Raw genomic sequence first — 27774 nt, 5'->3', positions numbered from 1 at the left:
TGCAAAACGAATTTACCCACGGGTACAAATAAATTAACCTAACCTAACCTAACCTATAGCGTTAGCATTTAGCCTCTCCCTCTCTCCTCTATAGTGTTAGCATTTAGCCTCTCCCTCTCTCCTCTATAGTGTTAGCATTTAGCCTCTCCCTCTCTCCTCTATAGCGTTAGCATTTAGCCTCTCCCTCTCTCCTCTATAGCGTTAGCATTTAGCCTCTCCCTCTCTCCTCTATAGCGTTAGCATTTAGCCTCTCCCTCTCTCCTCTATAGCGTTAGCATTTAGCCTCTCCCTCTCTCCTCTATAGCGTTAGCATTTAGCCTCTCCCTCTCTCCTCTATAGCGTTAGCATTTAGCCTCTCCCTCTCTCCTCTATAGCGTTAGCATTTAGCCTCTCCCTCTCTCCTCTATAGCTCCAAAACAGGTCAAGATAGAAGCTACCAAGCTCTTCCACGTTTCCCCTATTTAAATATGGTTACGTGAAGTGTTCCACTACAAAGTATAATTACACACAATTAAACAATGTGGATTTTCTAAGCGGATAAAAGGGGGGACTATATTGTAAGGCGTAATAATACCAGGAGTAGTTCGAAATCTGCGCAGTAATCTTCACTTTACTGTGCGGATGCCAAACTACTCCTGGAAGAGCTCGGTAGCTTCTATCTTGACCTGTTTTGGAGCTATAGAGGAGAGAGGGAGAGGCTAAATGCTAACGCTATAGAGGAGAGGGAGAGGCTAAATGCTAACACTATAGAGGAGAGAGGGAGAGGCTAAATGCTAACGCCGTCTGCGCTGTGTTTACGTGACTGAAGATCAGACAGGTCCTAAAGAACTCGTCACAGCTCAGGTAAGAACATATCTCAGTGTGGAAAAACGGTGGCCTGTTCCTTTAAGGTCTTTAACTCTGTCAGAGTCAAAATCAGCCCAAACTCTCTGTACGATGTTTATTCTCTGATGTTTTGTGTCTTTGAGCCGGAGCTTTACTCCAACATTTTTCAATAGACTGGAAAAGTCTGGAACAGATTGAGAAAATTGGAAAATCATGAAAAAGCTTCGAACATTTTAGAAAGTTTTGGAAGTTAAAAAAATAAAAAAATAATAGAAAAAAAAAGGGGATTTTTTTTTTTTTTTTTTAATTTTTTTAAAATTTTGAACAAAATGGGGTAAATGTAAGTCTTTTTGAATTTTTTGGGGGAAAACGTTTGGAAAACCGTTTGTAAAATGTCCTCCAACATGTCTGCCTGGTCTTTCCCACAATTCTTCATTCACAAACACTGACATGTTTGGTATCCACGTGTAGCAGGAAAGACGCTGTAATCCTAATATGGTCATTTCCTTTGTGGGAGACTAGACTAGACTAGAGTAAAAGAGACTAAACTTTAACAACATCTGACCTTCAGTCGCTCCATCAGACTCAAACACATCTGGAAGGATTTTTACAGATGTGATTCCTGACGGATAAACTGAGCTTTAAACCCCGAAAAACAAGGAGAAGTGTAACATGTAAATGACACATGTAAATCCTGTTCCCTGACTGAGCCTCTCTCACCGATGGTCCTGGGCATGGTCCCGGGCCGCGGGTGCAGGTTGTCGTCCAGCCCCTCCAGGCCTCCGTACAGAGAGTGGGAGATCCGGCGCTCGTGCTCGTCTAAGGAGGTGTTGGGCGACTGCCGGGCCCCCAGGGGGCTGCTGGGCGGCTCCTGCAGGGACCAGAGGGCGGCACAACAGTCAATACTTTACTACAGAGACAGAAGACCAAACGGTAGTACTACTGTGTGTCAGCATGACTCAAAGTAACTCTTCTTTATACTGCATTCTCACCAAAACACACACAAACACACATAAACACACACAAACACACACAAGGGGAGAATGCAGCAGTTACAATACTCTGGACTAAGGACGAAATAACTTGTATATAATAAAAACTCTGTCTGTAACAAAGCCATGGACAGAAGCAAAACAATATCAAAAGACAAGAGCAGAAAAGTGGCAGTTCACGTATCTTCACTCTTTGGTGTACGGATCTTAGCTTTACAAATACTTTACTTCTGATCTGCCGTTTGTCAGGTCGAGGTTCAGCGACACTATGTGACCAGGTTATTCCATCAGTGGATTTGTTATATCTTTATTTGAATTGGGACAGTGCACATTAATCAACATGTGTTTCTTCAACATGTAAATGAGCCGGAGTTAGACATATAGGCTCATTTTCATCCGTCGTCCCGTGGCGGGTTGATGTCATGACAGACGGACAAACACAGGCTTAAACTTACAGAGAAAACACCATCACAGAGACATAACAAGACAGTGAATGATGAATGATGACATTAAATACGAATCATTCTAAATATATATATATGTAAGGATTAAACAACGAGGAGCCGCATTAGACTCAGTGTTGTTCCTCCTGCATTATAACGTGTAACGCGGCTCCTCGTTGTTTAATCCTCTTATACCAGGGTCCCACAAACGTAACATTTATAATAAATGTTTTTTTCATTGACTAAACTCACTAAATCTGCCAGACTACGGGACTATTTTGTGTGGGTTATTAGCCGGTCACTGAAGGCTGGTCTCAGAGCGAGTCATTCTCCGCAGCTATTACGAGGATCTCAGTCAGGCTCAACGACACAACATCAGCACAGAATCACAACACAACAGGACTAACCCGGAAACACTTTTCCCTGGAAGGAAACACCGATATGCGGCACTCGTGGGCAGGAGTTATTTACCTTTTACAAGGTTTAACCTGAAGCTAAAGCTAGCTAGCTCAACCAGCTCAACTGTTTATGGAAACAGCTGCGGTGGAGTCGCTCACACCTGGGCCCCCCCAACTCAAACTTTTATGTTTGACTTTACTAATCCAGACAAAGATGCTTCAATGCAGGATCATTTTATGTTCGCCTGAAAATGATGAATAGCCTTAACCGTTTTCAATAGAAATGTAAAGCTCATATGTTATTAACAGTAGCTAACCTAGCTGCTCACTCTCCTCTACAAACATTTAGCAAACACTAAATCCATCTCATACGTTCCTGTCAGTCACTAATTACGCCTTTATCTGATTCAGCTGTGTCATGCGTTGCTATGGCGACGCCACAGCGGAGTGACATCCCAGTGATTTAACTACCGGACTACGTGTGCGGTTACACCAAAATAATGCACCGGCCAATCAGAATCCAGTATTCACCCAGACCATAGAATAAGAATATAGAATCTAAATATAGAATCATGTTTGGAATATAACTGACCTTAATCGCATTGTGAGGGACTATTTTCTAGCAGATCACTCCGCCGCCGCGTAGCTTATACAACCACGAAGCTGCTCAAATATAAGGTCTTTTAAATGCAAAATGATTAAATTATTCTAAGGACTTTCCTTCTCGTGCAGCCCTCACAGACACTTCAGTGAGAGCGTTTTAAATCCACTCTGACTGAAGTGTTAGTGCGACGTGAAAAGAGCTGCCGAGTTTTGGCTCAATAATACAGAACGTTTGAATATTCTGTCTGTCACAAATGAACGACCAACAGTTTAAAACAGTTTTCTGAATGTGAGTTTCCTGTCAGGTCCGTCAGCCTGGTTACAGCTCCGGAGGAAAACAGTCACAGTCACAGAGCCGTGGGAAGATATTGTAGTTAGGGGGCGCTGAGGGACAAAATATACCACCAAAATACTTTTTCTGTGCATAAATCCTATTTTCCGCCTGAACCGAGAGCATTGTCTCCAGTTCAGCTTTACCCAAATCCTGTAGGCCAGTGGAACGCCTCATTTGAAAGACCCACAAAACTATCTTTTTCCTCACATCAGATTTTTTTTCAGCACTTTTTTTTGTTGGGCATTTTTGTCAAATTTTCGTGACTTTTTTGTCAAATTCGTATTACTTTTTTGTCCATTTTTTCCTCCATTTTTCGTCAAATTTTCCTAAATTTTTCGTCAAATTTGTTTCACTTTTTTGTCCATTTTTGGTCCATTTTTGTCATTTTTTTTTTACATTTTTCGTCAGTTTTTCGTCAATGTTTTCATCACTTTTTTGTCACATTTTCATCCTTGTTTTCGTCTCAGTTTTTTCACTTTTTTGTCCATTTTTTCTAAATTTTTCATCTAATTTTTCTCACTTTTTTGACAAATTTTTGTCCATTTTTGTCATTTTTTTGTACATTTTTTGTACATTTTTTTGTCAATTTTTCCTCAAATTATTTGCATTTTTTTGTCAAATTCTTTTCACTTTTTTGTCCATTTTTTGTCCATTATTGTCATTATTTTGTCAAATTTTTTGTCAAATTTTTTGTCAAATTTTTGTCCATTTTTCTCATTTTTTTGTCAAATTCTTTTCACTTTTTTATCCATTTTTTGTCACTTTTTTTGTCACATTTTCATCCTTGTTTTCGTCTCAGTTTTGTTGCTATTTTCACTCCTTTTTTCCAGAAGCTTTTGGATTGGGGTAAAGCTGGAGAAAATGTGCTCGGTTCAGTTGGGAGTTAAGGGGTTGATATTGCCTGCAGTTCACAAACTATCCACCAGGGAGTGCTGCAGCGCCCTCAGCACCCTGGGTTCCCACGGCCTTGGTCACAGCGACAGAGCTGGAGCTGAACATGCAGAGGGAAAAGAACCTTCATCAGGGCCGTCAGCCTGGTTACAGCTCCGGAGGGAAACAGTCACAGCCAGAGCCGTGGGAAGATATTGTAGTGAGGGGGCTCTGAGGGACAAAATATACCACCAAAATACTTTTTCTGTGCATAAATCCTATTTATAAATCCTATTTTCCGCCTGAACCGAGAGCATTGTCTCCAGTTCAGCTTTACCCAAATCCTGTAGGCCAGTGGAACGCCTCATTTGAAAAACCCACAAAACTATCTTTTTCCTCACATCAGAATTTTTTTCATCACTTTTTTTGTTGGGCATTTTTGTCAAATTTTCCTGACTTTTTCGTCAAATTCGTATTACTTTTTTGTCCATTTTTTCCTCCATTTTTCGTCAAATTTTTCCTCAATTTTTCATCAAATTTGTCTCACTTTTTTGTCCAATTTTGGTCCATTTTTGTCATTTTTTTTTACATTTTTCGTCACTTTTTCGTCAATGTTTTCGTCACTTTTTTGTCACATTTTCATCCTTGTTTTTGTCTCAGTTTTTTCACTTTTTTGTCCATTTTTTCTAAATTTTTTATCAAATTTTTCTCACTTTTTTGACAATTTTTTGTCCATTTTTGTCATTTTTTTGTACATTTTTTGTACATTTCTTTGTCAATTTTTCCTCAAATTATTTGCATTTTTTTGTCAAATTCTTTTCACTTTTTTGTCCATTTTTTGTCCATTATTGTCATTATTTTGTCAATTTTTTGTCAAATTTTGTCCATTTTTGTCATTTTTTTGTCAAATTCTTTTCACTTTTTTATCCATTTTTTGTCACTTTTTTTGTCACATTTTCATCCTTGTTTTCGTCTCAGTTTTGTTGCTATTTTCACTCCTTTTTTCCAGAAGCTTTTGGATTGGGGTAAAGCTGGAGAAAATGTGCTCGGTTCAGTTGGGAGTTAAGGGGTTGATATTGCCTGCAGTTCACAAACTATCCACCAGGGAGTGCTGCAGCGCCCTCAGCACCCTGGGTTCCCACGGCCTTGGTCACAGCGACAGAGCTGGAGCTGAACATGCAGAGGGAAAAGAACCTTCATCAGGTCCGTCAGCCTGGTTACAGCTCCGGAGGGAAACAGTCACAGCCAGAGCCGTGGGAAGATATTGTAGTGAGGGGGCTCTGAGGGACAAAATATACCACCAAAATACTTTTTCTGTGCATAAATCCTATTTATAAATCCTATTTTCCGCCTGAACCGAGAGCATTGTCTCCAGTTCAGCTTTACCCAAATCCTGTAGGCCAGTGGAACGCCTCATTTGAAAAACCCACAAAACTATCTTTTTCCTCACATCAGAATTTTTTTCATCACTTTTTTTGTTGGGCATTTTTGTCAAATTTTCCTGACTTTTTCGTCAAATTCGTATTACTTTTTTGTCCATTTTTTCCTCCATTTTTCGTCAAATTTTTCCTCAATTTTTCATCAAATTTGTCTCACTTTTTTGTCCAATTTTGGTCCATTTTTGTCATTTTTTTTTACATTTTTCGTCACTTTTTCGTCAATGTTTTCGTCACTTTTTTGTCACATTTTCATCCTTGTTTTTGTCTCAGTTTTTTCACTTTTTTGTCCATTTTTTCTAAATTTTTTATCAAATTTTTCTCACTTTTTTGACAATTTTTTGTCCATTTTTGTCATTTTTTTGTACATTTTTTGTACATTTCTTTGTCAATTTTTCCTCAAATTATTTGCATTTTTTTGTCAAATTCTTTTCACTTTTTTGTCCATTTTTTGTCCATTATTGTCATTATTTTGTCAATTTTTTGTCAAATTTTGTCCATTTTTGTCATTTTTTTGTCAAATTCTTTTCACTTTTTTATCCATTTTTTGTCACTTTTTTTGTCACATTTTCATCCTTGTTTTCGTCTCAGTTTTGTTGCTATTTTCACACCTTTTTCCCAGCAGCGTTCGGATTGGGGTAAAGCTGGAGACAATGTGCTCGGTTCAGTTGGGAGTTAAGGGGTTGATATTGCCTGCAGTTCACAAACTATCCACCAGGGAGTGCTGCAGCGCCCTCAGCACCCTGGGTTCCCACGGCCTTGGTCACAGCGACAGAGCTGGAGCTGAACATGCAGAGGGAAAAGAACCTTCATCAAGACGCTGGATCTGAGCAGCTTCACCGACTTCTGCTTCTGGAAACTCAACTGAAGCTGAGAAAAGTCCAGCGTCTGAAGAGTTCCTTCGGGTGAACAAACTCTGCTCCGTCTTTTCATTGGTTTCATTTTTTAAGCCTCTCTCGCTCGTGTTCATTTTTTTCTCTCGCTCGTGTTCATTTTTTTCTCTCGCTCGTGTTCACTTTTTCTCTCGCTCTTGTTCATTTTTTAAGCCTCTCTCGCTCTTGTTCATTTTTTTCTCTCGCTCTTGTTCATTTTTTTCTCTCGCTCTTGTAAACTCGCCGCTTCGTTCCGGCGCCCGAGGGCAGGTCCGGGGGCGACTCGTGTCCGACTCTGACGCTTAGACATTTTTCATTTCAGTTCCTTCGTATCTACGGCTCACACAACATACAGGAATATACGGGAATATACAGGGACACAGACGCCGCTCCGGCTGCAGAGACTTCACTGAGGTTTACAGCGAGACTCTGCAGAGGCCGGTCATACGTCGTCTATGGCAGGGGAGGCAAGTTTTCTTAACGGAGGGCCGATTGTCTTTATTGTAAACAGACCGAGGGCCGAAGTCGCTGATTATTAGCCCAAAGTAAAGCACAACACTGGAAAAATGTCCATCTTAAATGAAGGACTTAAAGGGGGGGTATTCTGCAAAATGGACTTTTTCCAGCTTTCCATCATGTTATTCTGTCACTCCCTCATTAAAAACATGGCTGAAGTGTTGCCTTGGCACATTCACGTATTTCTGAGTAATCTGTAAAAACTCTGATGGCGGCCATTTTAGGGATAGGTTTGCCTGAGTCCTCCTAGGAACGCCCCCACCTCCTAGGAACGGCCCCACCTCCTAGGAACGGCCCCACCTTAGACACACAGCACATGTTTATGTGTAGACCCCTGTGTCTGCATGTGTGCTGTGTGTCTGTGAACAAACTTGTAAATGTGTTTTGCAGGCCAATGTAGAAAAATAGTGAAGTAATGAGGAAAAAATGGGGGAAAAATAGAAAAAAAAATGGGGCAATGGTTTTGGGAAAAAATTCGGAGAAAAAAAGTAAAGAAAGTGGGGAAAAATTGTAAAGTAATGTGGAAAAAATTGTGGGAAAAATTGAAAAAAAAAAACAGGGAAAAATGAGAAAAAAATGGGGGGAAATGATATTTGTTTTATTTTTTATATTTATTTATAAAAAAGGTGGGGGAAAAATGTGAAAAAAATGGGAAAAATAGGGGTAAAACGTAGTGGAATGTGGGTGGTTTGCAAACATATTTTTAGTTGCTCTGATCTCACGTCACTAAAGAAACGTCCCAGGGCTAAACAGGTCTAAACCAGGTCTAAGACTAAACCAGGTCTAAACCAGGTCTAAACCAGGTCTAAACCAGGTCTAAACCAGGGCTAAACCAGGGCTAAACCAGGGCTAAACCAGGTCTAAACCAGGTCTAAACCAGGTCTAAACCAGGGCTAAACCAGGTCTAAACCAGGTCTAAACCAGGGCTAAACCAGGTCTAAACCAGGGCTAAACCAGGTCTAAACCAGGTCTAAACCAGGGCTAAACCAGGTCTAAACCAGGGCTAAACCAGGACTAAACCAGGACTAAACCAAGGCTAAACCAGGTCTAAACCAGGGCTAAACCAGGTCTAAACCAGGGCTAAACCAGGTCTAAACCAGGTCTAAACCAGGTCTAAACCAGGGCTAAACCAGGGCTAAACCAGGTCTAAACCAGGTCTAAACCAGGTCTAAACCAGGTCTAAACCAGGTCTAAACCAGGGCTAAACCAGGGCTAAACCAGGGCTAAACCAGGGCTAAACCAGGTCTAAACCAGGTCTAAACCAGGGCTAAACCAGGGCTAAACCAGGTCTAAACCAGGGCTAAACCAGGTCTAAACCAGGTCTAAACCAGGTCTAAACCAGGTCTAAACCAGGTCTAAACCAGGGCTAAACCAGGGCTAAACCAGGTCTAAACCAGGTCTAAACCAGGGCTAAACCAGGTCTAAACCAGGGCTAAACCAGGGCTAAACCAGGTCTAAACCAGGGCTAAACCAGGTCTAAACCAGGTCTAAACCAGGGCTAAACCAGGGCTAAACCAGGGCTAAACCAGGGCTAAACCAGGTCTAAACCAGGGCTAAACCAGGGCTAAACCAGGTCTAAACCAGGTCTAAACCAGGTCTAAACCAGGGCTAAACCAGGTCTAAACCAGGTCTAAACCAGGGCTAAACCAGGGCTAAACCAGGGCTAAACCAGGTCTAAACCAGGTCTAAACCAGGTCTAAACCAGGGCTAAACCAGGTCTAAACCAGGTCTAAACCAGGGCTAAACCAGGTCTAAACCAGGTCTAAGACTAAACCAGGTCTAAACCAGGTCTAAACCAGGTCTAAACCAGGTCTAAACCAGGGCTAAACCAGGGCTAAACCAGGGCTAAACCAGGACTAAACCAGGGCTAAACCAGGTCTAAACCAGGTCTAAACCAGGTCTAAACCAGGTCTAAACCAGGACTAAACCAGGACTAAACCAGGGCTAAACCAGGTCTAAACCAGGGCTAAACCAGGTCTAAACCAGGTCTAAACCAGGGCTAAACCAGGTCTAAACCAGGGCTAAACCAGGTCTAAACCAGGTCTAAACCAGGTCTAAACCAGGGCTAAACCAGGGCTAAACCAGGGCTAAACCAGGTCTAAACCAGGTCTAAACCAGGTCTAAACCAGGTCTAAACCAGGGCTAAACCAGGGCTAAACCAGGGCTAAACCAGGTCTAAACCAGGGCTAAACCAGGTCTAAACCAGGTCTAAACCAGGGCTAAACCAGGTCTAAACCAGGGCTAAACCAGGACTAAACCAGGACTAAACCAAGGCTAAACCAGGTCTAAACCAGGGCTAAACCAGGTCTAAACCAGGGCTAAACCAGGTCTAAACCAGGTCTAAACCAGGTCTAAACCAGGGCTAAACCAGGGCTAAACCAGGTCTAAACCAGGTCTAAACCAGGTCTAAACCAGGTCTAAACCAGGTCTAAACCAGGGCTAAACCAGGGCTAAACCAGGGCTAAACCAGGGCTAAACCAGGTCTAAACCAGGTCTAAACCAGGGCTAAACCAGGGCTAAACCAGGTCTAAACCAGGGCTAAACCAGGTCTAAACCAGGTCTAAACCAGGTCTAAACCAGGTCTAAACCAGGTCTAAACCAGGGCTAAACCAGGGCTAAACCAGGTCTAAACCAGGTCTAAACCAGGGCTAAACCAGGTCTAAACCAGGGCTAAACCAGGGCTAAACCAGGTCTAAACCAGGGCTAAACCAGGTCTAAACCAGGTCTAAACCAGGGCTAAACCAGGGCTAAACCAGGGCTAAACCAGGGCTAAACCAGGTCTAAACCAGGGCTAAACCAGGTCTAAACCAGGGCTAAACCAGGTCTAAACCAAGGCTAAACCAGGACTAAACCAGGACTAAACCAGGGCTAAACCAGGGCTAAACCAGGTCTAAACCAAGGCTAAACCAGGACTAAACCAGGGCTAAACCAGGTCTAAACCAAGGCTAAACCAGGACTAAACCAGGGCTAAACCAGGACTAAACCAGGGCTAAACCAGGACTAAACCAGGTCTAAACCAGGTCTAAACCAGGACTAAACCAGGTCTAAACCAGGTCTAAACCAGGTCTAAACCAGGGCTAAACCAGGGCTAAACCAGGTCTAAACCAGGTCTAAACCAGGTCTAAACCAGGGCTAAACCAGGGCTAAACCAGGTCTAAACCAGGGCTAAACCAGGACTAAACCAGGTCTAAACCAGGTCTAAACCAGGTCTAAACCAGGTCTAAACCAGGTCTAAACCAGGGCTAAACCAGGGCTAAACCAGGACTAAACCAGGTCTAAACCAGGACTAAACCAGGACTAAACCAGGGCTAAACCAGGTCTAAACCAGGTCTAAACCAGGTCTAAACCAAGGCTAAACCAGGTCTAAACCAGGTCTAAACCAGGTCTAAACCAGGTCTAAACCAAGGCTAAACCAGGTCTAAACCAGGTCTAAACCAGGTCTAAACCAGGTCTAAACAGGTCTAAACCAGGACTAAACCAGGGCTAAACCAGGTCTAAACCAGGACTAAACCAGGACTAAACCAGGTCTAAACCAGGTCTAAACCAGGTCTAAACCAGGACTAAACCAGGGCTAAACCAGGTCTAAACCAGGGCTAAACCAGGACTAAACCAGGGCTAAACCAGGGCTAAACAGGACTAAACCAGGTCTAAACAGGTTAGCCCAGGCTCAGAAAGCGTCCTCTTGTTCTGTGCAGCACCTCTGCATTATTCGCCTCCTCTCTCTCGCCTCTCCGGGTTTGAGGCGCCGTGTTTAGCCTCAGAGCTCAAACCCATCAGACTGCGGCTCCAGGCTTAATGCTGCTTTCAATTACAGGCCGGGCCCTGGGAAATCTGGGCTTGGGCGGCGCTGAAGTGTGAAGGAAAAGAGCGGAGCAGCCGAGAGAAAGAGCCGCGGGGCGTACGAGACACCGCCACGACGTGCCGCACACTTTAAACACCGGCGAGGACGGCGAGGACGGCGAGGGCGGCGAGGGCAAACCCTGTAGGCCAGTGTAACGCCTCATTTGAAAGACTTCTTCTTCACATAAGATTATTTTCATCACTTTTTTTGTTGGGCAGTCATCTCATTTTTGTCAAAGTTTCGTGACTTTTTTATCACTTTTTCGTCAAATGTTTCGATTTTTGTCACTTTTTTTCATTATTTCTTTTAAATTTTTCTCTTCAATTTTTCGTCAAATTTTTCTCACTTTTTTGTCCATTTTTTCTCACTTTTTTGGCAAATTTTTGTCATTTTTTGGTAATTTTTTGTCCATTTTTTGTCACTTTTTCATCCAATTATTTGCATTTTTTTGTCAAATTCTTTTCTCTTTTTTGTCAATTTTTTCCTCATTTTTTTGTCAAATTTTTCTCACTTTTTGTCAAAAAAAATTTTGTACATTTTTTGAATTTTTTTTGTGAATTTTTCATCAAATTATTTGCATTTTTTGTCAAATTCTTTTCACTTTTTTGTCCATTTTTTGTCACTTTTTTCTGAATTTTTCGTCAGTTTTTTCTCACTTTTTTGTCAAATTTTTGTCCATTTTTTCTCACTTTTTTTCACATTTCCATCCTTGTTTTCATCTAGGTTGTGTCGCCATTTTCACAGCTTTTTGCAGAAGCTTTTGGATTGGGGTAAAGCTGGAGAAAATGTGCTCGGTTCAGGTGGGAGCTAAGGGGTTAACTGAGCTTTACCCAAATCTAAAAGCTAAAAAGAAAAGCATCAAAATAGGATGAAAAGAAAACAAAAATGTGCTGGAAAAGCAAAACGAAAAATGACAAAAAATGTGATGAAGTCAACAAACCAGGACAACATGGGAGTGGAACCCGGGACTGGGACTCACCCCGTTGAGCTTGCTGACCCGGCGGGCGATGATGAGCTGGATGGTGCCGCGGCGGTTTCCCTCCACGGACATGGACTTCCGCAGCGTCTCCATGGCGTCCTGGTTGGTTTTCCCCAGAAGAGACTCGGCGTTCACCGCGATCAGCTGGTCGTTCACCCGCAGGCGGCCGTCCTGAGGAGCAACAACAAAACAAATCTGAGTCTGAGTCTGAGAACGCCACGAGGAGCGAGACAAGGCCACGAGGAGCGAGACAAGGCCACGAGGAGCGAGACAGAGGTCCACGAGGAGCGAGACAAGGCCACGAGGAGCGAGACAACATCACGAGGAGCAACAACAGACCAAATCTCAATCTGAATCTAGAGCGAGACACAAGTCCATGAGGAGCGAGAAAGAGATGCAGACAAAGGAGACATCTACAATTCAGGGTCTAACGGAAAGACCCCACAAATACATCAGCACTAAAATAAAACTTCAGCAGACACTCGTGTTGGAGACAGAACCTTCTGCAGACACTTGTGTTGGAGACAGAACCTTCAGCAGACACTTGTGTTGGAGACAGAACCTTCAGCAGACGCTCGTGTTGGAGACGGAACCTTCAGTAGACACTCGTGTTGGAGACAGAACCTTCAGTAGACACTCGTGTTGGAGACAGAACCTTCAGCAGACACTCGTGTTGGAGACAGAACCTTCTGCAGACACTCGTGTTGGAGACAGAACCTTCAGCAGACACTCGTGTTGGAGACAGAACCTTCAGCAGACACTTGTGTTGGAGACAGAACCTTCTGCAGACACTTGTGTTGGAGACAGAACCTTCTGCAGACACTCGTGTTGGAGACAGAACCTTCTGCAGACACTCGTGTTGGAGACAGAACCTTCAGCAGACACTTGTGTTGGAGACAGAACCTTCTGCAGACACTCGTGATGGAGACAGAACCTTCTGTAGACACTTGTGTTGGAGACAGAACCTTCTGCAGACATTTGTGTTGGAGACAGAACCTTCTGCAGACACTCGTGTTGGAGACAGAACCTTCTGTAGACGCTTGTGTTGGAGACAGAACCTTCTGCAGACACTCGTGTTGGAGACAGAACCTTCTGCAGACACTCGTGATGGAGACAGAACCTTCTGCAGACACTCGTGTTGGAGACAGAACCTTCAGCAGACACTCGTGTTGGAGACAGAACCTTCAGCAGACACTCGTGTTGGAGACAGAACCTTCAGCAGACACTCGTGTTGGAGACAGAACCTTCAGCAGACACTCGTGTTGGAGACAGAACCTTCTGCAGACGCTCGTGTTGGAGACAGAACCTTCTACAGACACTCGTGTTGGAGACAGAACCTTCTGCAGACGCTCGTGTTGGAGACAGAACCTTCAGCAGACACTCGTGTTGGAGACAGAACCTTCTGCAGACACTTGTGTTGGAGACAGAACCTTCTGCAGACGCTCGTGTTGGAGACAGAACCTTCTACAGACACTCGTGTTGGAGACAGAACCTTCTGTAGACACTCGTGTTGGAGACAGAACCTTCTGCAGACGCTCGTGTTGGAGACAGAACCTTCTGCAGACGCTCGTGTTGGAGACAGAACCTTCTGCAGACGCTCGTGTTGGAGACAGAACCTTCTGCAGACGCTCGTGTTGGAGACAGAACCTTCTGCAGACGCTCGTGTTGGAGACAGAACCTTCAGCAGACGCTCGTGTTGGAGACAGAACCTTCTACAGACACTCGTGTTGGAGACAGAACCTTCAGCAGACACTTGTGTTGGAGACAGAACCTTCTACAGACACTCGTGTTGGAGACAGAACCTTCAGCAGACACTTGTGTTGGAGACAGAACCTTCAGCAGACACTTGTGTTGGAGACAGAACCTTCTGCAGACGCTCGTGTTGGAGACAGAACCTTCAGCAGACGCTCGTGTTGGAGACAGAACCTTCTGCAGACGCTCGTGTTGGAGACAGAACCTTCAGCAGACGCTCGTGTTGGAGACAGAACCTTCTACAGACACTCGTGTTGGAGACAGAACCTTCAGCAGACACTTGTGTTGGAGACAGAACCTTCTACAGACACTCGTGTTGGAGACAGAACCTTCAGCAGACACTTGTGTTGGAGACAGAACCTTCAGCAGACACTTGTGTTGGAGACAGAACCTTCTGCAGACGCTCGTGTTGGAGACAGAACCTTCTGCAGACGCTCGTGTTGGAGACAGAACCTTCTGCAGACACTCGTGTTGGAGACAGAACCTTCTGTAGACACTCGTGTTGGAGACAGAACCTTCAGTAGACACTTGTGTTGGAGACAGAACCTTCAGTAGACACTTGTGTTGGAGACAGAACCTTCTGTAGACACTCGTGTTGGAGACAGAACCTTCAGTAGACACTCGTGTTGGAGACAGAACCTTCTGTAGACACTCGTGTTGGAGACAGAACCTTCAGTAGACACTTGTGTTGGAGACAGAACCTTCTGCAGACACTCGTGTTGGAGACAGAACCTTCTGCAGACACTCGTGTTGGAGACAGAACCTTCAGCAGACACTCGTGTTGGAGACAGAACCTTCAGCAGACACTCGTGTTGGAGACAGAACCTTCTTTGACACTCGTGTTGGAGACAGAACCTTCTTTGACACTCGTGTTGGAGACAGAACCTTCTGCAGACACTCGTGTTGGAGACAGAACTTTCTGTAGACACTCGTGTTGGAGACAGAACCTTCTGCAGACACTTGTGTTGGAGACAGAACCTTCTGTAGACACTCGTGTTGGAGACAGAACCTTCTGTAGACACTCGTGTTGGAGACAGAACCTTCTGCAGACACTTGTGTTGGAGACAGAACCTTCTGTAGACACTCGTGTTGGAGACAGAACCTTCTGTAGACACTCGTGTTGGAGACAGAACCTCCTGCAGACACTCGTGTTGGAGACAGAACCTTCTGCAGACACTCGTGTTGGAGACAGAACCTCCTGCAGACACTCGTGTTGGAGACAGAACTTTCTGTAGACACTCGTGTTGGAGACAGAACCTCCTGCAGACACTCGTGTTGGAGACAGAACCTTCTGTAGACACTCGTGTTGGAGACAGAACCTTCTGCAGACACTCGTGTTGGAGACAGAACCTTCAGCAGACACTCGTGTTGGAGACAGAACCTTCTGCAGACACTCGTGTTGGAGACAGAACCTTCTGCAGACACTTGTGTTGGAGACAGAACCTTCTGCAGACACTCGTGTTGGAGACAGAACCTTCAGCAGACACTCGTGTTGGAGACAGAACCTTCTGCAGACACTCGTGTTGGAGACAGAACCTTCTGCAGACACTTGTGTTGGAGACAGAACCTTCTGCAGACACTCGTGTTGGAGACAGAACCTTCTGCAGACACTCGTGTTGGAGACAGAACCTTCTGTAGACACTCGTGTTGGAGACAGAACCTTCTGCAGACACTTGTGTTGGAGACAGAACCTTCAGCAGACACTCGTGTTGGAGACAGAACCTTCTGCAGACACTCGTGTTGGAGACAGAACCTTCTGTAGTCACTTGTGTTGGAGACAGAACCTTCTGTAGACACTCGTGTTGGAGACAGAACCTTCTGTAGACACTCGTGTTGGAGACAGAACCTTCTGTAGTCACTTGTGTTGGAGACAGAACCTTCTGTAGACACTCGTGTTGGAGACAGAACCTTCTGTAGACACTTGTGTTGGAGACAGAACCTTCTGCAGACACTCGTGTTGGAGACAGAACCTTCTGTAGACACTCGTGTTGGAGACAGAACCTTCTGTAGACACTTGTGTTGGAGACAGAACCTTCAGCAGACACTTGTGTTGGAGACAGAACCTTCTGCAGACACTTGTGTTGGAGACAGAACCTTCAGCAGACACTTGTGTTAGTTGTAGTAAGTCCATACCTTGCAGGCGGCTCCTCCGTTGATGATGGACTTGACAAAGATGCCCAGGTCGGCGTGGTTCTCTTTGGACCGGTTCCCCTTTACGCTGACGCCCAAACCGGCCGACCCGGAGTCGCTGAGCGGGATCTCGAAGGTCAGGAACTCCCTGGTGCCATCGGGGGTCAGCACCAGGTCCTCCTCCTCGGGTTTCTGCAAAAAACAAACACAAGAACGAGGAGTTAGAGTCTGGGAGATACTTGAGGACATGGACTCTCATTCACGGCAGTGGCCCATGTGTGAAGTCAACATGGCCTTTGTTCTTCGTAGCCGAGGTCTCTGAGGAACTTCACAGAATCTTTAGACACAGAATCCACAAACCAGTGAACAAACCAAGACCAAAACGAGTTCATCCCAAAGACAAAAGCCACAAAAAGACAAACAGCAGCTACAGAAGAGGCTTCATCAACACCGTAGGGAAAGATCGAGCATCCCCCAGTCAGCTGGAACTCAGGACAGATCAGTTAGCAGTGGGCAGCTGAGATCTGGGTCGTTGAGAAAATATGGAAAATATAACTAATGAAAAATTTGACAAAAACTCAGAAAGAAAAAATGGAAAAATGGTCAAAATAAATCTGGAAAAAAAAAAATTTCAAGTAATAAAAATGTGGGAAAAATTGGGGGGGAAAGTAAGGGGAAAATGTGTAAAAAAATATATATATTAAGGAAAAATAATTGGGGAAAAAGGCTTTACTGCTGTCCCTGGAACAATAGCATCAAAACTTTATTTGTTTTCTTTCAGTAAATGCTTCTGATACTTATATTTAACGATATCAGTCGAACCTGATCTTTTTTTCAACACGTCCGACACAGAGCTTCATCTGATCCCTGTTTGGAGGGACACATTCCCCACCGCTCACTTTTTCTGGGTTAAGGATCCGGGAACTAGTTTGGAGGATCTGAGATGATGGTAATGGTTTTTAATAAGAGTGATCCCCTAAATCCATCACATCAATCCAAAAGTGCTCCTGAAACCACTCCAGCTGAAGCTCTGGTCCTTCACTTCAACTACAGAGCTCAGAAGACGACTGGAGAACCTTCAGCAAAGACCAGGGGCTGGACTGGGACTGGAAAACGGCCCTGGACTCTGACCAGCCTGACCCAAATTAGCGTAAATGCGACAATTCTTGACTGATTTGAAAGCTAAGACCTACAAAAGTGATTGAAACTTTTTGTCATGTCGCCGCATTATTGTCGCATTTTTGTCATGTTTAATTGTGGCTTTTTCATAACTTTTTTAGTGTGTTTTCCTCACATTTTTAGTCCCTGTCTTGTGTTTTTGTTATTATGGCTATTTTGTTGGTTTTTCATTGCTTTTCTTCATTGCTTTGTTGTGTTTTCGTCTCTTTTTTGTCATGTTTTTTTTTTTCACTTTTTGTGTTATTTTGTTGCTTTGTAGTTGTGTTGTCGTCACATTCTTGTTAAATTTTTGTTAAATTTTTGTGACATTTTTGTCATGTTTTTTGTTGCTTTTTCATTGCTTTTTTTCATTACTTTTTTTTTTTTGTATTTTTTTGTTGCTTTGTAGTTGTGTTTTCGTCATATTTTTGTCGTGTTTTTGTGACATTTTTTTTTAATTTTTGTGACATTTTTGTGACATTTTTGTGACATTTTTGTGACATTTTTGTTGAGTTTTTGACACATTTTTGTCACATTTTTTTTGCTTTTTGTGCTTTTTTTGTGTATTTGTTGTGTATTTGTCACTGTGTGTTTTTGTTATGTTATTATGGCTATTTTGTTGGTTTTTCATAACTTTTTTAGTGTGTTTTTGTCACATTTTTCGTCACTTTTTGGTGTATTTGTCACTGTCTTTTGTTTTTGTTATTATGGCTATTTTGTTGGTTTTTCATTGCTTTTCTTCATTGCTTTGTTGTGTTTTCGTCTCTTTTTTGTCATGTTTTTTATTGGTTTTTCATTGTTTTTTTTCGTTACTTTATGTTTTTTTTGTATTTTTTTGTTGCTTTGTAGTTGTGTTTTCTTCATATTTTTGTCGTGTTTTTGTGACATTTTTGTTGAATTTTTGTGACATTTTTGTTGAATTTTTGTTGAATTTTTATGACATTTTTGTTGAGTTTTTGTCACATTTTTGTCACATTTTTGTCATGTTTTTGTTGCTTTTTGTGCTTTTTTTGTGCATTTGTTGTGCATTTGTCACTGTGTGTTTTTGTTATGTTATTATGGCTATTTTGTTGGTTTGTCATAACTTTTTTAGTGTGTTTTCGTCACATTTTTCGTCACTTTTTGTGTGTATTTGTCACTGTCTTGTGTTTTTGTTATTATGGCTATTTTTTTTTTTTTTTTATTGCTTTTCTTCATTGCTTTGTTATGTTTATGTCATGTTTCTTTCTTTTTTTTTTTTGCTTTGTAGTTATGTTTTCGTCACATTTTTGTTACATTTTTGTTGAATTTTTGTCACATTTTTGCCATGTTTTTGTTGCTTTTTCATAACTTCTTTAGTGTGTTTTCGTCACATTTTTTGTCACTTTTTGTGCTTTTTTTGTGTATTTGTTGTGTATTTGTCACTGTGTGTTTTTGTTATGTTATTATGGCTATTCTGTTGATTTTTCATTGCTTTTCTTCATTGCTTTGTTGTGTTTTCGTCTCTTTTTTGTCATGTTTTTCATTGCTTTTTTTCGTTGCTTTGTTATGTTTTTGTCATGTGTTTTTTTGTTGCTTTGTAGTTGTGTTTTTCGTCACATTTTTGTTAAATTTTTGTGGATTTTTTGTTGGTTTTTCATAGCTTTTTATCGTTGCTTTTTTGTCACGTTTTTTGTTGCTTTTCCGGCACATTTTTGTCCCGTTTTCATCCTCGTCGCTATTTTGATGCTTTTCTTTTGTGCTTTTAGATTTAGGTAAAGCTTGGTTAAGGAGGGGGATAAGAGGGGAAAATTGCTCCTGTACGTCCAACACAATCCCCGTATATAAGGGTCAGACGTGAGCTGTGTTTGTGGACCATCACCTGACCTTCTCCATCACCTGACCTTCCATCTCCATCACCTGACCCTCCATAAACGTAAACGTGAACTCTCTTTGTCCGAGCATCGAGCGCTGAAGCCGTGCGGACTCTCTGTGGACTCTCTGCGGTCCCTGTGAGTCACTCGGGTCAGAAGCACAAACGCTCGGCCTCTCGGAGGGTAATGAAAAGTCCATAAGCTGCACTTACAGCCCGAGCGGATCACAGGGAGCACTTAGACTCATCACAGGCATTAGAGCTGAAGGACAGCGCAGCACATCTGCATCGTCCACTCAACATCTGCAAACAGAGGAACCTTTTCACAACGTCAGCCCGGACGGAAGCAGAGTGTGAGTCTGATAAACCCGTGCCGTCAAAACAGTCGAGCAATGTCATTACTGCCCAAGAAATCCAGGTTTAATGACTTGAATGCTTTGTGAGGACATTTAACTCTTAACTCCCGCCTGAACCGAGAGGATCTTTTTCCTCACGTCATCAGATTTTATTCCATCATTATTTTGTTGGGTGTTCAACTCATTTTTGTAACTTTTTTGTCATTTTTTTGTCATTTTTTCGTCAAATTTTTATCACATTTTTGTTGAATTTTTGTTGAATTTTTGTCACATTTTTGTCACATTTTTGTTGAGTTTTTTTCACATTTTTGTAGATTTTTTGTCACTTTTTTGTTGAATTTTTTTCACATTTTTGTAAAATTTTTGTCACATTTTTGTTGAATTTTTGTCACATTTTTGTTGAGTTTTTTTTCACATTTTTGTAAAATTTTTGTCACATTTTTGTCGAATCTTTTTCACATTTTTGTTGAGTTTTTGTCACATTTTTGTAAAATTTTTGTCACATTTTTCTCGAATTTTTGTCACATTTTTGTCGAATTTTTGTCGAATTTTTGTCGATTTTTTGTCGAATTTTTGTCGAATTTTTGTCACATTTTTGTCATGCGTTTTTTTGGCAAGAAGCTTTTTACATTCGGGAAAGGCCGAACTGGAGAAAATGCGCTCTCTAAAGGAGTACTGTAAAGATGTGAGAAATACTGTCAATTACTTAAAACTGTCAGAACACCAAATGAGGTCATATATTATGCACAGCGCTGGCATTTGTGAGCTTTACTTTTGAAAATCCCCCCCCCCCCGTCCATATTTGGATTACGACAGGGCGGGACTAGCAGAAAAAGTCGGCCCGGGACTTTTGGGTCAAGAAAAAAAAAAAAATAATCTGTCATGTTCAATACAATAGTGGAGGTGATGAGCAGAACAATAAGCTGGAGCTAAAACAGTATAAGCTACGACTCGAGGACAATAGTTGCTCCATGTTGTTTCTGCTGAATTCAAGCTCACGCCTCAGAGACTCAACACTCAATTAATGAAGTTCCTCTCGCGACTGCAACACAAATGAACTCAGAACCAACCAATGATCCCACGGGAGATTTAGGAAATGGGAAAACTCACCACAGAGTTCAGGAGGTGTGGAGTGAGAATAGAAACCCCCAAAAGGCCAAAACATAAATCCTTTCAATGGAAACGTGTCACTGATGTAAAGAGGGAGTCACCTGACAGCTCCCAGATTGCACCTCTTTGCAAACATTTGTCTAAAATGTATAAAAAACAGAGGTCTGAGGTTCTGTGAGGCCTGGAGGGAGTTACAATAAACTATTTCCTCTTATATTGGGAAATGTGAGGGGCATGAGTGTGACGTCCCAGATACCAAACATGTCAGTATTTGTGAATGAATAAGCGCGGGAAAGACCAGGGAGACACAGACATGTTGGAGTCACGTCCTGGATAAACCTCCAGCTCAAACACACAAAACATATGTATAAAAAAACAAATAAGAATAAACATCATAAAGTGAGTTTAAAGAGGGGGTGTTTTGCTTTTTTCAGTCCCACAGCACCAGTCTATATCTCACTACAATGATGACAAACCTTCTGTTGGTCTGTAAATGCAGTAAATTAGAATAACTGCCTTGTATCAAATGTCTCTCTTAAAATGGCTGTAGTGAATGTCTTGAAATAGGCCTCTGTCTCTTTAAGCCCTTAACTCCCACCTGAACGAGCACATTTTCTCCAGTTTGGCTTTACCTCAATCCAAAAGCTTCTGGAAAAAAGGTGTGAAAAGAGCAACAAAACTGAGACGAAAACAATGATGGAAATGTGACAAAAAAGTGAGAAAACTTACACAAAAAACGGACTAAAAGTTGTCAAAAAATTGACAAAAATTGAGAAAAAATTTAGAAAAAATTGACAAAAAAATGACAAAAATGTGACAAAAAATTATGAAAAAGTGGCAAAAATGTCACAAAAAATGGACAAAAAATTGACCAAAAAATGAAAAAAATGTGATTAAAAAATGATGAAAAATGACAAAAATATGATAAAAATGTTACCAAAAAATGAAAAAGAATTGATAAAAAATTGCAAAAAATTGAGAAAAAATGACAAAAAAGCTACAAAAATGAGTTGAACACCCAACAAAAAAATGATGGAAAAAAAAAGAATCCTCTCGGTTCAGGCGGGAGTTAAGAGGTTAAAGAGGGTGTGTAGTGCTTTTTTCAGTCCCACAGCACCAGTCTATATCACACTACAATGATGACAAACCTTCTGCTGGTCTGTAAATGCAGTAAATTAGAATAACTGCCTTGTATAAAATGTCTCTCTCAAAATGGCTGTAGTGAATGTCTTGAAATAGGCCTCTGTCTCTTTAAGAACCTCTGAGCCTTTAGACACGCCCCCTCCACACGCTGTCTGTGGCATCAGTGGGGAGGGGGTTCTGCTGAGGAGCAGTGGTTGGTTACTCGGCTGGTGACGAAATCTCGGAGGCGTCTCCAGGAGGTGGGGGCGTTCCTAGGAGGACTCAGGCAAACCTATCCCTAAAATGGCCGCCATCAGAGTTTTTACAGATTACTCAGAAATACGTGAATGTGCCAAGGCAACACTTCAGCCATGTTTTTAATGAGGGAGTGACAGAATAACAGGATGGAAAGCTTGAAAAAGTCAATTTTGCATAATACCCCCCCCTTTAAAACTAGGGCCCTGGATCTGCCTCTGGATCTGCCTCTGGATCTGCCTCTGGATCTGCCTCTGGATCTGCCTCTGGATCTGCCTCTGGATCTGCCTCTGGATCTGCCTCTGGATCTGCCTCTGGAGCCGCTCAGACACAGTGAGTCAAACATAACAAGGCCGAGGGAGCTGAGAAAGTGCAGTAAATTAAAAGTGATTGAGAGCAGTAATTTCCTCCAGCGACGCCGCGCTGTAAAACCTCCAGAGTGGATCTAATAAAGCTCCTCATTGACATTCTGCGTTTGTTCCGTCTCCACAACAGGTGCCGCTCCTCCTCCTCCTCCTCCTCCTCCTCCTCCTCCTCCTCCTCCTCCTCCTCCTCCTCCTCCTCTTCCTCCTGCGTGCCTCTGTCTCCGCACAATAAAAAGCCATTCTCCGCTGTTATTTGACAGCTGCCGCCTGAATGGACGGCCTCGCGCGCGCTCGATACTCCGCAATTAACGCACACGGATCCCCGATCGCATCAGCGGCGGCGGCGGCGGCTCGGCGTCATCAGCCGCCTTTGTTTACACGGCGAGGAGATCGGCTTTGGGAGCGCGATACAGAGGAATATTCACACACAGAGCACACAGAGAACACGACCTTTCTGTGGAGATGAAGCTGATTTACAAGAACCTGACTTTGATCACGGGCGGCACGAGGCGTCAAGGAAACGATTGAATCTTTCTGCTGCTGAACATTAACCGCTTAACTCCCGCCTGAACCGAGCACATTTTCTCCAGTTTGGCTTTACCCCAATCCAAAAGCTTCTGGAAAAAAGGGGTGGAAATAGTGACAGAACTGAGACGAAAACAATGATGGAAATGTGACAAAAAAGTGAGAAAACATTGACAAAAAAATGACAAAAATGTGACAAAAATGGACAAAAAACTTAAAAAAAATTTTTTTAAAAATTGACAAAAATGTGACAAAAATTGACCAAAAAAAAAATAAAAAAAATAAAAAAATTGACAAAATGTGACAAAAAATTGACAAAAAAATTAAAAAAAATTGACAAAATGTGACAAAAAAAATTGACCAAAAATGACCAAAAAATGACTAAAATTGACAAAAAATTGACAAAAAAATTAATTTAAAAAAATAAATAAAATAAAAAAAATTGACAAAATGTGACAAAAAAATACAAAAAAATACAAAAAATTGACAAAAAAAATTGCCAAAAATATTGACAAAAAAATTACAAAAATGTGACAAAAAATACAAAAAAATACAAAAAAATACAAAAAAATACAAAAAAATACAAAAAAATACAAAAAAATACAAAAAAATAAAAATATATATTTTTTTTTTTAAATGACAAAAATGGGACAAAAATTGACAAAAAAATTAATTTAAAAAAATAAATAAAATAAAAAAATTGACAAAATGTGACAAAAAAATACAAAAAAATACAAAAAATTGACAAAAAAAATTGACAAAAAAATTACAAAATGTGACAAAAAATAAAAAAAAATAAAAAAAAATAAAAATAAATAAAAATAAATAAATAAAAATACAAAAAAATGACAAAAAATTGACAAAAAATTGACGAAAAAATGACAAAAATTTGACACAAAATTGATGAAAAAATTGATGAAAAAATGACAAAAATGGGACAAAATGGGACAAAAATGAGTTTAATCCCCAACAAAAAAAAGATAAAAAAAAAAAAAGTGAAGACGTGAGGAAAAAGCTCCTCTCGGTTCAGGCGGGAGTTCGAGTTTAACCAAACGCAGGAGAACAGCTCCTCCTGACAGTCGTTTTCACTTCAGACTGAATGTGCCGCAGATGAACCACAGGGAGACCTCAGACTGATTTACTGTTCGCTCCGTGTTTCTGCTTCTCGTCTTCCTCATTCCGAACATGCTTCCCCCGGACGACGACACGCGCATATTTACTGCAGACGTAATTTAGTTTAGGTGAAATTAAAGCGGGAGCTCGTTTATTATCAAAATAGGATCGGAGCGTGCGCATAATTGAATTCTCCAAAGCCACGGATGGACAAACTCCGCAAATGAAAAACAGGAAATTAACTTCTACGGCAGACGAACGCGCAGAGACAGGACTAAACAGCAGGAAGGGAATATTCATCCTTTACAGGGAACTCGTTTAAACACTTTAGAGCAAGTCTGTGTCGTGGAGGCCGATCTGCATCATTCCCAAAACACCAAAGGCCGAACCTCAACATCGTACCTAAAGTAAAGAACTATTTTCGGTTCCCAAGTGTCAGGGCTTTGGATCCACCATCACCCTGGGACGACGAGCCGAGGACCCAAATAAAACTGTCATTTATCATATATCGTAGAAAACTTTGGATTTTCCACACAAGTTTTTGTTGAACAAGCCGTAGAATTCCCATTAATACTGAAATTATGATCAAAACAACATTCATTTTAACAGACACAGTCAGGGCCAGATGTTGTGGCGGCGCACGGGGCGGCGCAGGCTCTTGGCGGCGCTATATGTGCCATTCGCCTCCGCCACCTGCAGGGGGCGTCACAAGAGGAGGCGACTGCACTGATGGAAACACGGCTGACATTCACTTCCTGGTTTACATTGCGCTGTCTTGCGTTCTTTCTTAAACCTTAGGCTCTCACAGGTCAAACTAAAAACTTTATTTACCCCATCGTGAGCTAAACCATCGTGAGCTAAACCATCGTGAGCTAAACCATCGTGAGCTAAACCATCATGAGCTAAACCATCGTGAGCTAAACCATCATGAGCTAAACCATGGTGAGCTAAACCATCGTGAGCTAAACCATCGTGAGCTAAACCATCGTGAGCTAAACCATCATGAGCTAAACCATCGTGAGCTAAACCATCGTGAGCTAAACCATCGTGAGCTAAACCATCGTGAGCTAAACCATCATGAGCTAAACCATCGTGAGCTAAACCATCATGAGCTAAACCATGGTGAGCTAAACCATCGTGAGCTAAACCATCGTGAGCTAAACCATCGTGAGCTAAACCATCGTGAGCTAAACCATCGTGAGCTAAACCATCGTGAGCTAAACCATCGTGAGCTAAACCATCATGAGCTAAACCATGGTGAGCTAAACCATGGTGAGCTAAACCATCGTGAGCTAAACCATCGTGAGCTAAACCATCGTGAGCTAAACCATCATGAGCTAAACCATCGTGAGCTAAACCATCGTGAGCTAAACCATCGTGAGCTAAACCATCGTGAGCTAAACCATCGTGAGCTAAACCATCGTGAGCTAAACCATCGTGAGCTAAACCATCGTGAGCTAAACCATCGTGAGCTAAACCATCGTGAGCTAAACCATCGTGAGCTAAACCATCATGAGCTAAACCATCGTGAGCTAAACCATGTTCACGTCTCCAGAGAAAAAGAGCTACGGCGTCCGCTCGGCGTGAACGCGAAGCAAAACAAAAGCACATGTTCACCCCACACAACCACTCTCCTGGAGGCGGAGTCGATCTGGTTGGAGGAAAATGTGTGTCTCCACCCACTTAAATGCTCTAAGTCTGGAGTGGAAGATCACAAAGTGCTGCTACTGAGGCAAAATGTCAGGCTATCGTCTCCGTTTTGATGCACAAGATCAGGCCCCATGTGTTTCCATGCAGTTTCAGATGGAAAATATTGAATAAAAGTGTGACAAAAAGTGACAAAAATGTGACAAAAAAATGACAAAAATGTGACAAAAAAATGACAAAAATGTGACAAAAAAATGACAAAAATGTGACAAAAAAATGACAAAAATGTGACAAAAAAATGACAAAAATGTGACAAAAAAATGACAAAAATGTGACAAAAAAATGACAAAAAATGTGACAAAAAATTAAAAAAATGTGACAAAAAAATGACAAAAATGTGACAAAAAAATGACAAAAATGTGACAAAAAAATGACAAAAATGTGACAAAAAAATGACAAAAATGTGACAAAAAAATGACAAAAATGTGACAAAAAAAATGACAAAAATGTGACAAAAAAATGACAAAAATTGACCAAAAAAATTACAAAAAAAGTTACAAAAATGAGTTGAACACAAACAAAAAAATGATGGAAAAAATCTGATGACGTTTGGAAAAAGCTCCTCTCGGTTCAGGCGGGAGTTAAGCGGTTAAACCCTGGCTCTGTGGTGACCATTTCTCTCCATAAAAAGCCGTATTTTTATCTGAAAACATGAATTGACTGAAACCCTGCGTTTTCTCCTCATCTTCACGTCCCTGATCTCCAGTTTCACATTAATATCTCTACATTTAATGATTCTCCCGCCGCGCCGTAACGCTGTAAACCCGCTCGTATTGGTGCAGACGCTGATCTGAGATAAGTTTGTGCGGCGGTTCTGCAGGTGGGAGTGAAAGGAGTGAAAGGAGCAGGTTTGTGGGGGGGGGGTTCTGGGGGGGGGTATTGAAGGGTGTAATTGGACGGAGCAGTGAGCCGTGGCCTGACTCGGATCACACTCCGCTGAGCCTTTTCACACGCACAGCTTCCATTTCAGAAAAAGCTGGTATTCTTCACAGGTGCAGGACTTCAGCCAATACTGATCCGCCTGATCCCAGCGATACGGCGAGCTGCAGGAGTGTGCACGCGGGGAGTTATGCTGATGATGTTCAAGCAGCGCTCAGGGCCTCGTGTGGAGGAGCGGTAATCTACAAGACTTCAGATCAGATTAATCTACAAGACTCCAGATCAGATTAATCTACAAGACTCCAGATCAGATTAATCTACTCGTCGTGTTTCCATCACTTTGTCTTTGCTTTCTCTGCGTGTTTTCGTTGTGTTTTCGTTGCCTTTTTTTGTAGTGGTTTCGTTTTTTGGGTAATTTTTTGTCACATTTTTTTGTCAAATTTTCATAAAATTTTTGTCATTTTTTCGTCAATTTCTTGTGACATTTTTGTGATTTTTTTCCACTTTTTCATCAATTTTTCGTCACTTTTTTGTACATTTTTTGTCATTTTTTTGTCACATTTTTTGGTCATTTTTGTAAATACATTTTTTGTCATTTTTTTGTCATTTTTTTGTCATTTTTTTGTCATTTTTTTTGTCATTTTTCGTCATTTTTTGTCATTTTTTTGTCATTTTTTGTCATTTTTTGTCATCTTTTTGTTATTTTTTTGTTATTTTTTGTCACATTTTGTCTTTTTTTTGGTCATTTTTTTCGTCATTTTTTAGTAATTTTTTGGTCATTTTTTTGTCATTTTTTGTAATTTTTTTAATACAATTTTTGTAATTTTTTGTAATTTTTTGTAATTTTTTGTAATTTTTCGTAATTTTTTTAATACAATTTTTGTCATTTTTTGTCATTTTTTGTCACATTTTTGGTAATTTTTTTGTTATTTCTTCGTCATTTTCTAAATAAAAATTGTGTCATTTTTTCGTCAATTTTTTGTCAATTTCTTGTGACATTTTTGTGACATTTTTGCCACTTTTTCATCAATCTTTCGTCACTTTTTTGTCACATTTCCATATTTTTTTTTGTCTCAGTTTTGTTGCTATTTTCTCACCTTTTTTCCAAAATCTACAAGACTTCAGATCAGATTAATCTACAAGACTCAGATCAGATTAATCTACAAGACTCAGATCAGATTAATCTACAAGACTCAGATCAGATTAATCTACAAGACTCAGATCAGATTCATCTACAAGACTCAGATCAGATTCATCTACAAGACTCAGATCAGATTCATCTACAAGACTCAGATCAGATTCATCTACAAGACTCCAGATCAGATTAATCTACAAGACTCAGATCAGATTAATCTACAAGAC

At 41.4% G+C, this 27774-nt stretch overlaps 1 protein-coding gene across 1 annotated transcript in view; it reads right to left on the bottom strand.

Moving 5' to 3' along the window:
* LOC306966772 (partitioning defective 3 homolog) overlaps positions 1-27774 on the bottom strand; it is a gene marked incomplete at both ends in the record, with an annotated part of 118324 nt that overhangs the window by 38226 nt on the left and 52324 nt on the right. The window contains 3 exons of the mRNA XM_079561590.1: positions 1546-1696; positions 12110-12280; positions 15995-16183. Coding sequence (XP_079417716.1) covers positions 1546-1696; positions 12110-12280; positions 15995-16183 — 511 coding nt within the window. The remainder of the gene's footprint in view (positions 1-1545; positions 1697-12109; positions 12281-15994; positions 16184-27774) is intronic.

Source organism: Gobius niger (genome assembly GCF_951799975.1).
Source record: "Gobius niger genome assembly, chromosome: 8".
NCBI lineage: Eukaryota > Metazoa > Chordata > Actinopteri > Gobiiformes > Gobiidae > Gobius > Gobius niger.
Note: the sequence above shows the minus strand (reverse complement) of the source record. Positions and strands in the feature narration are given on the sequence as shown.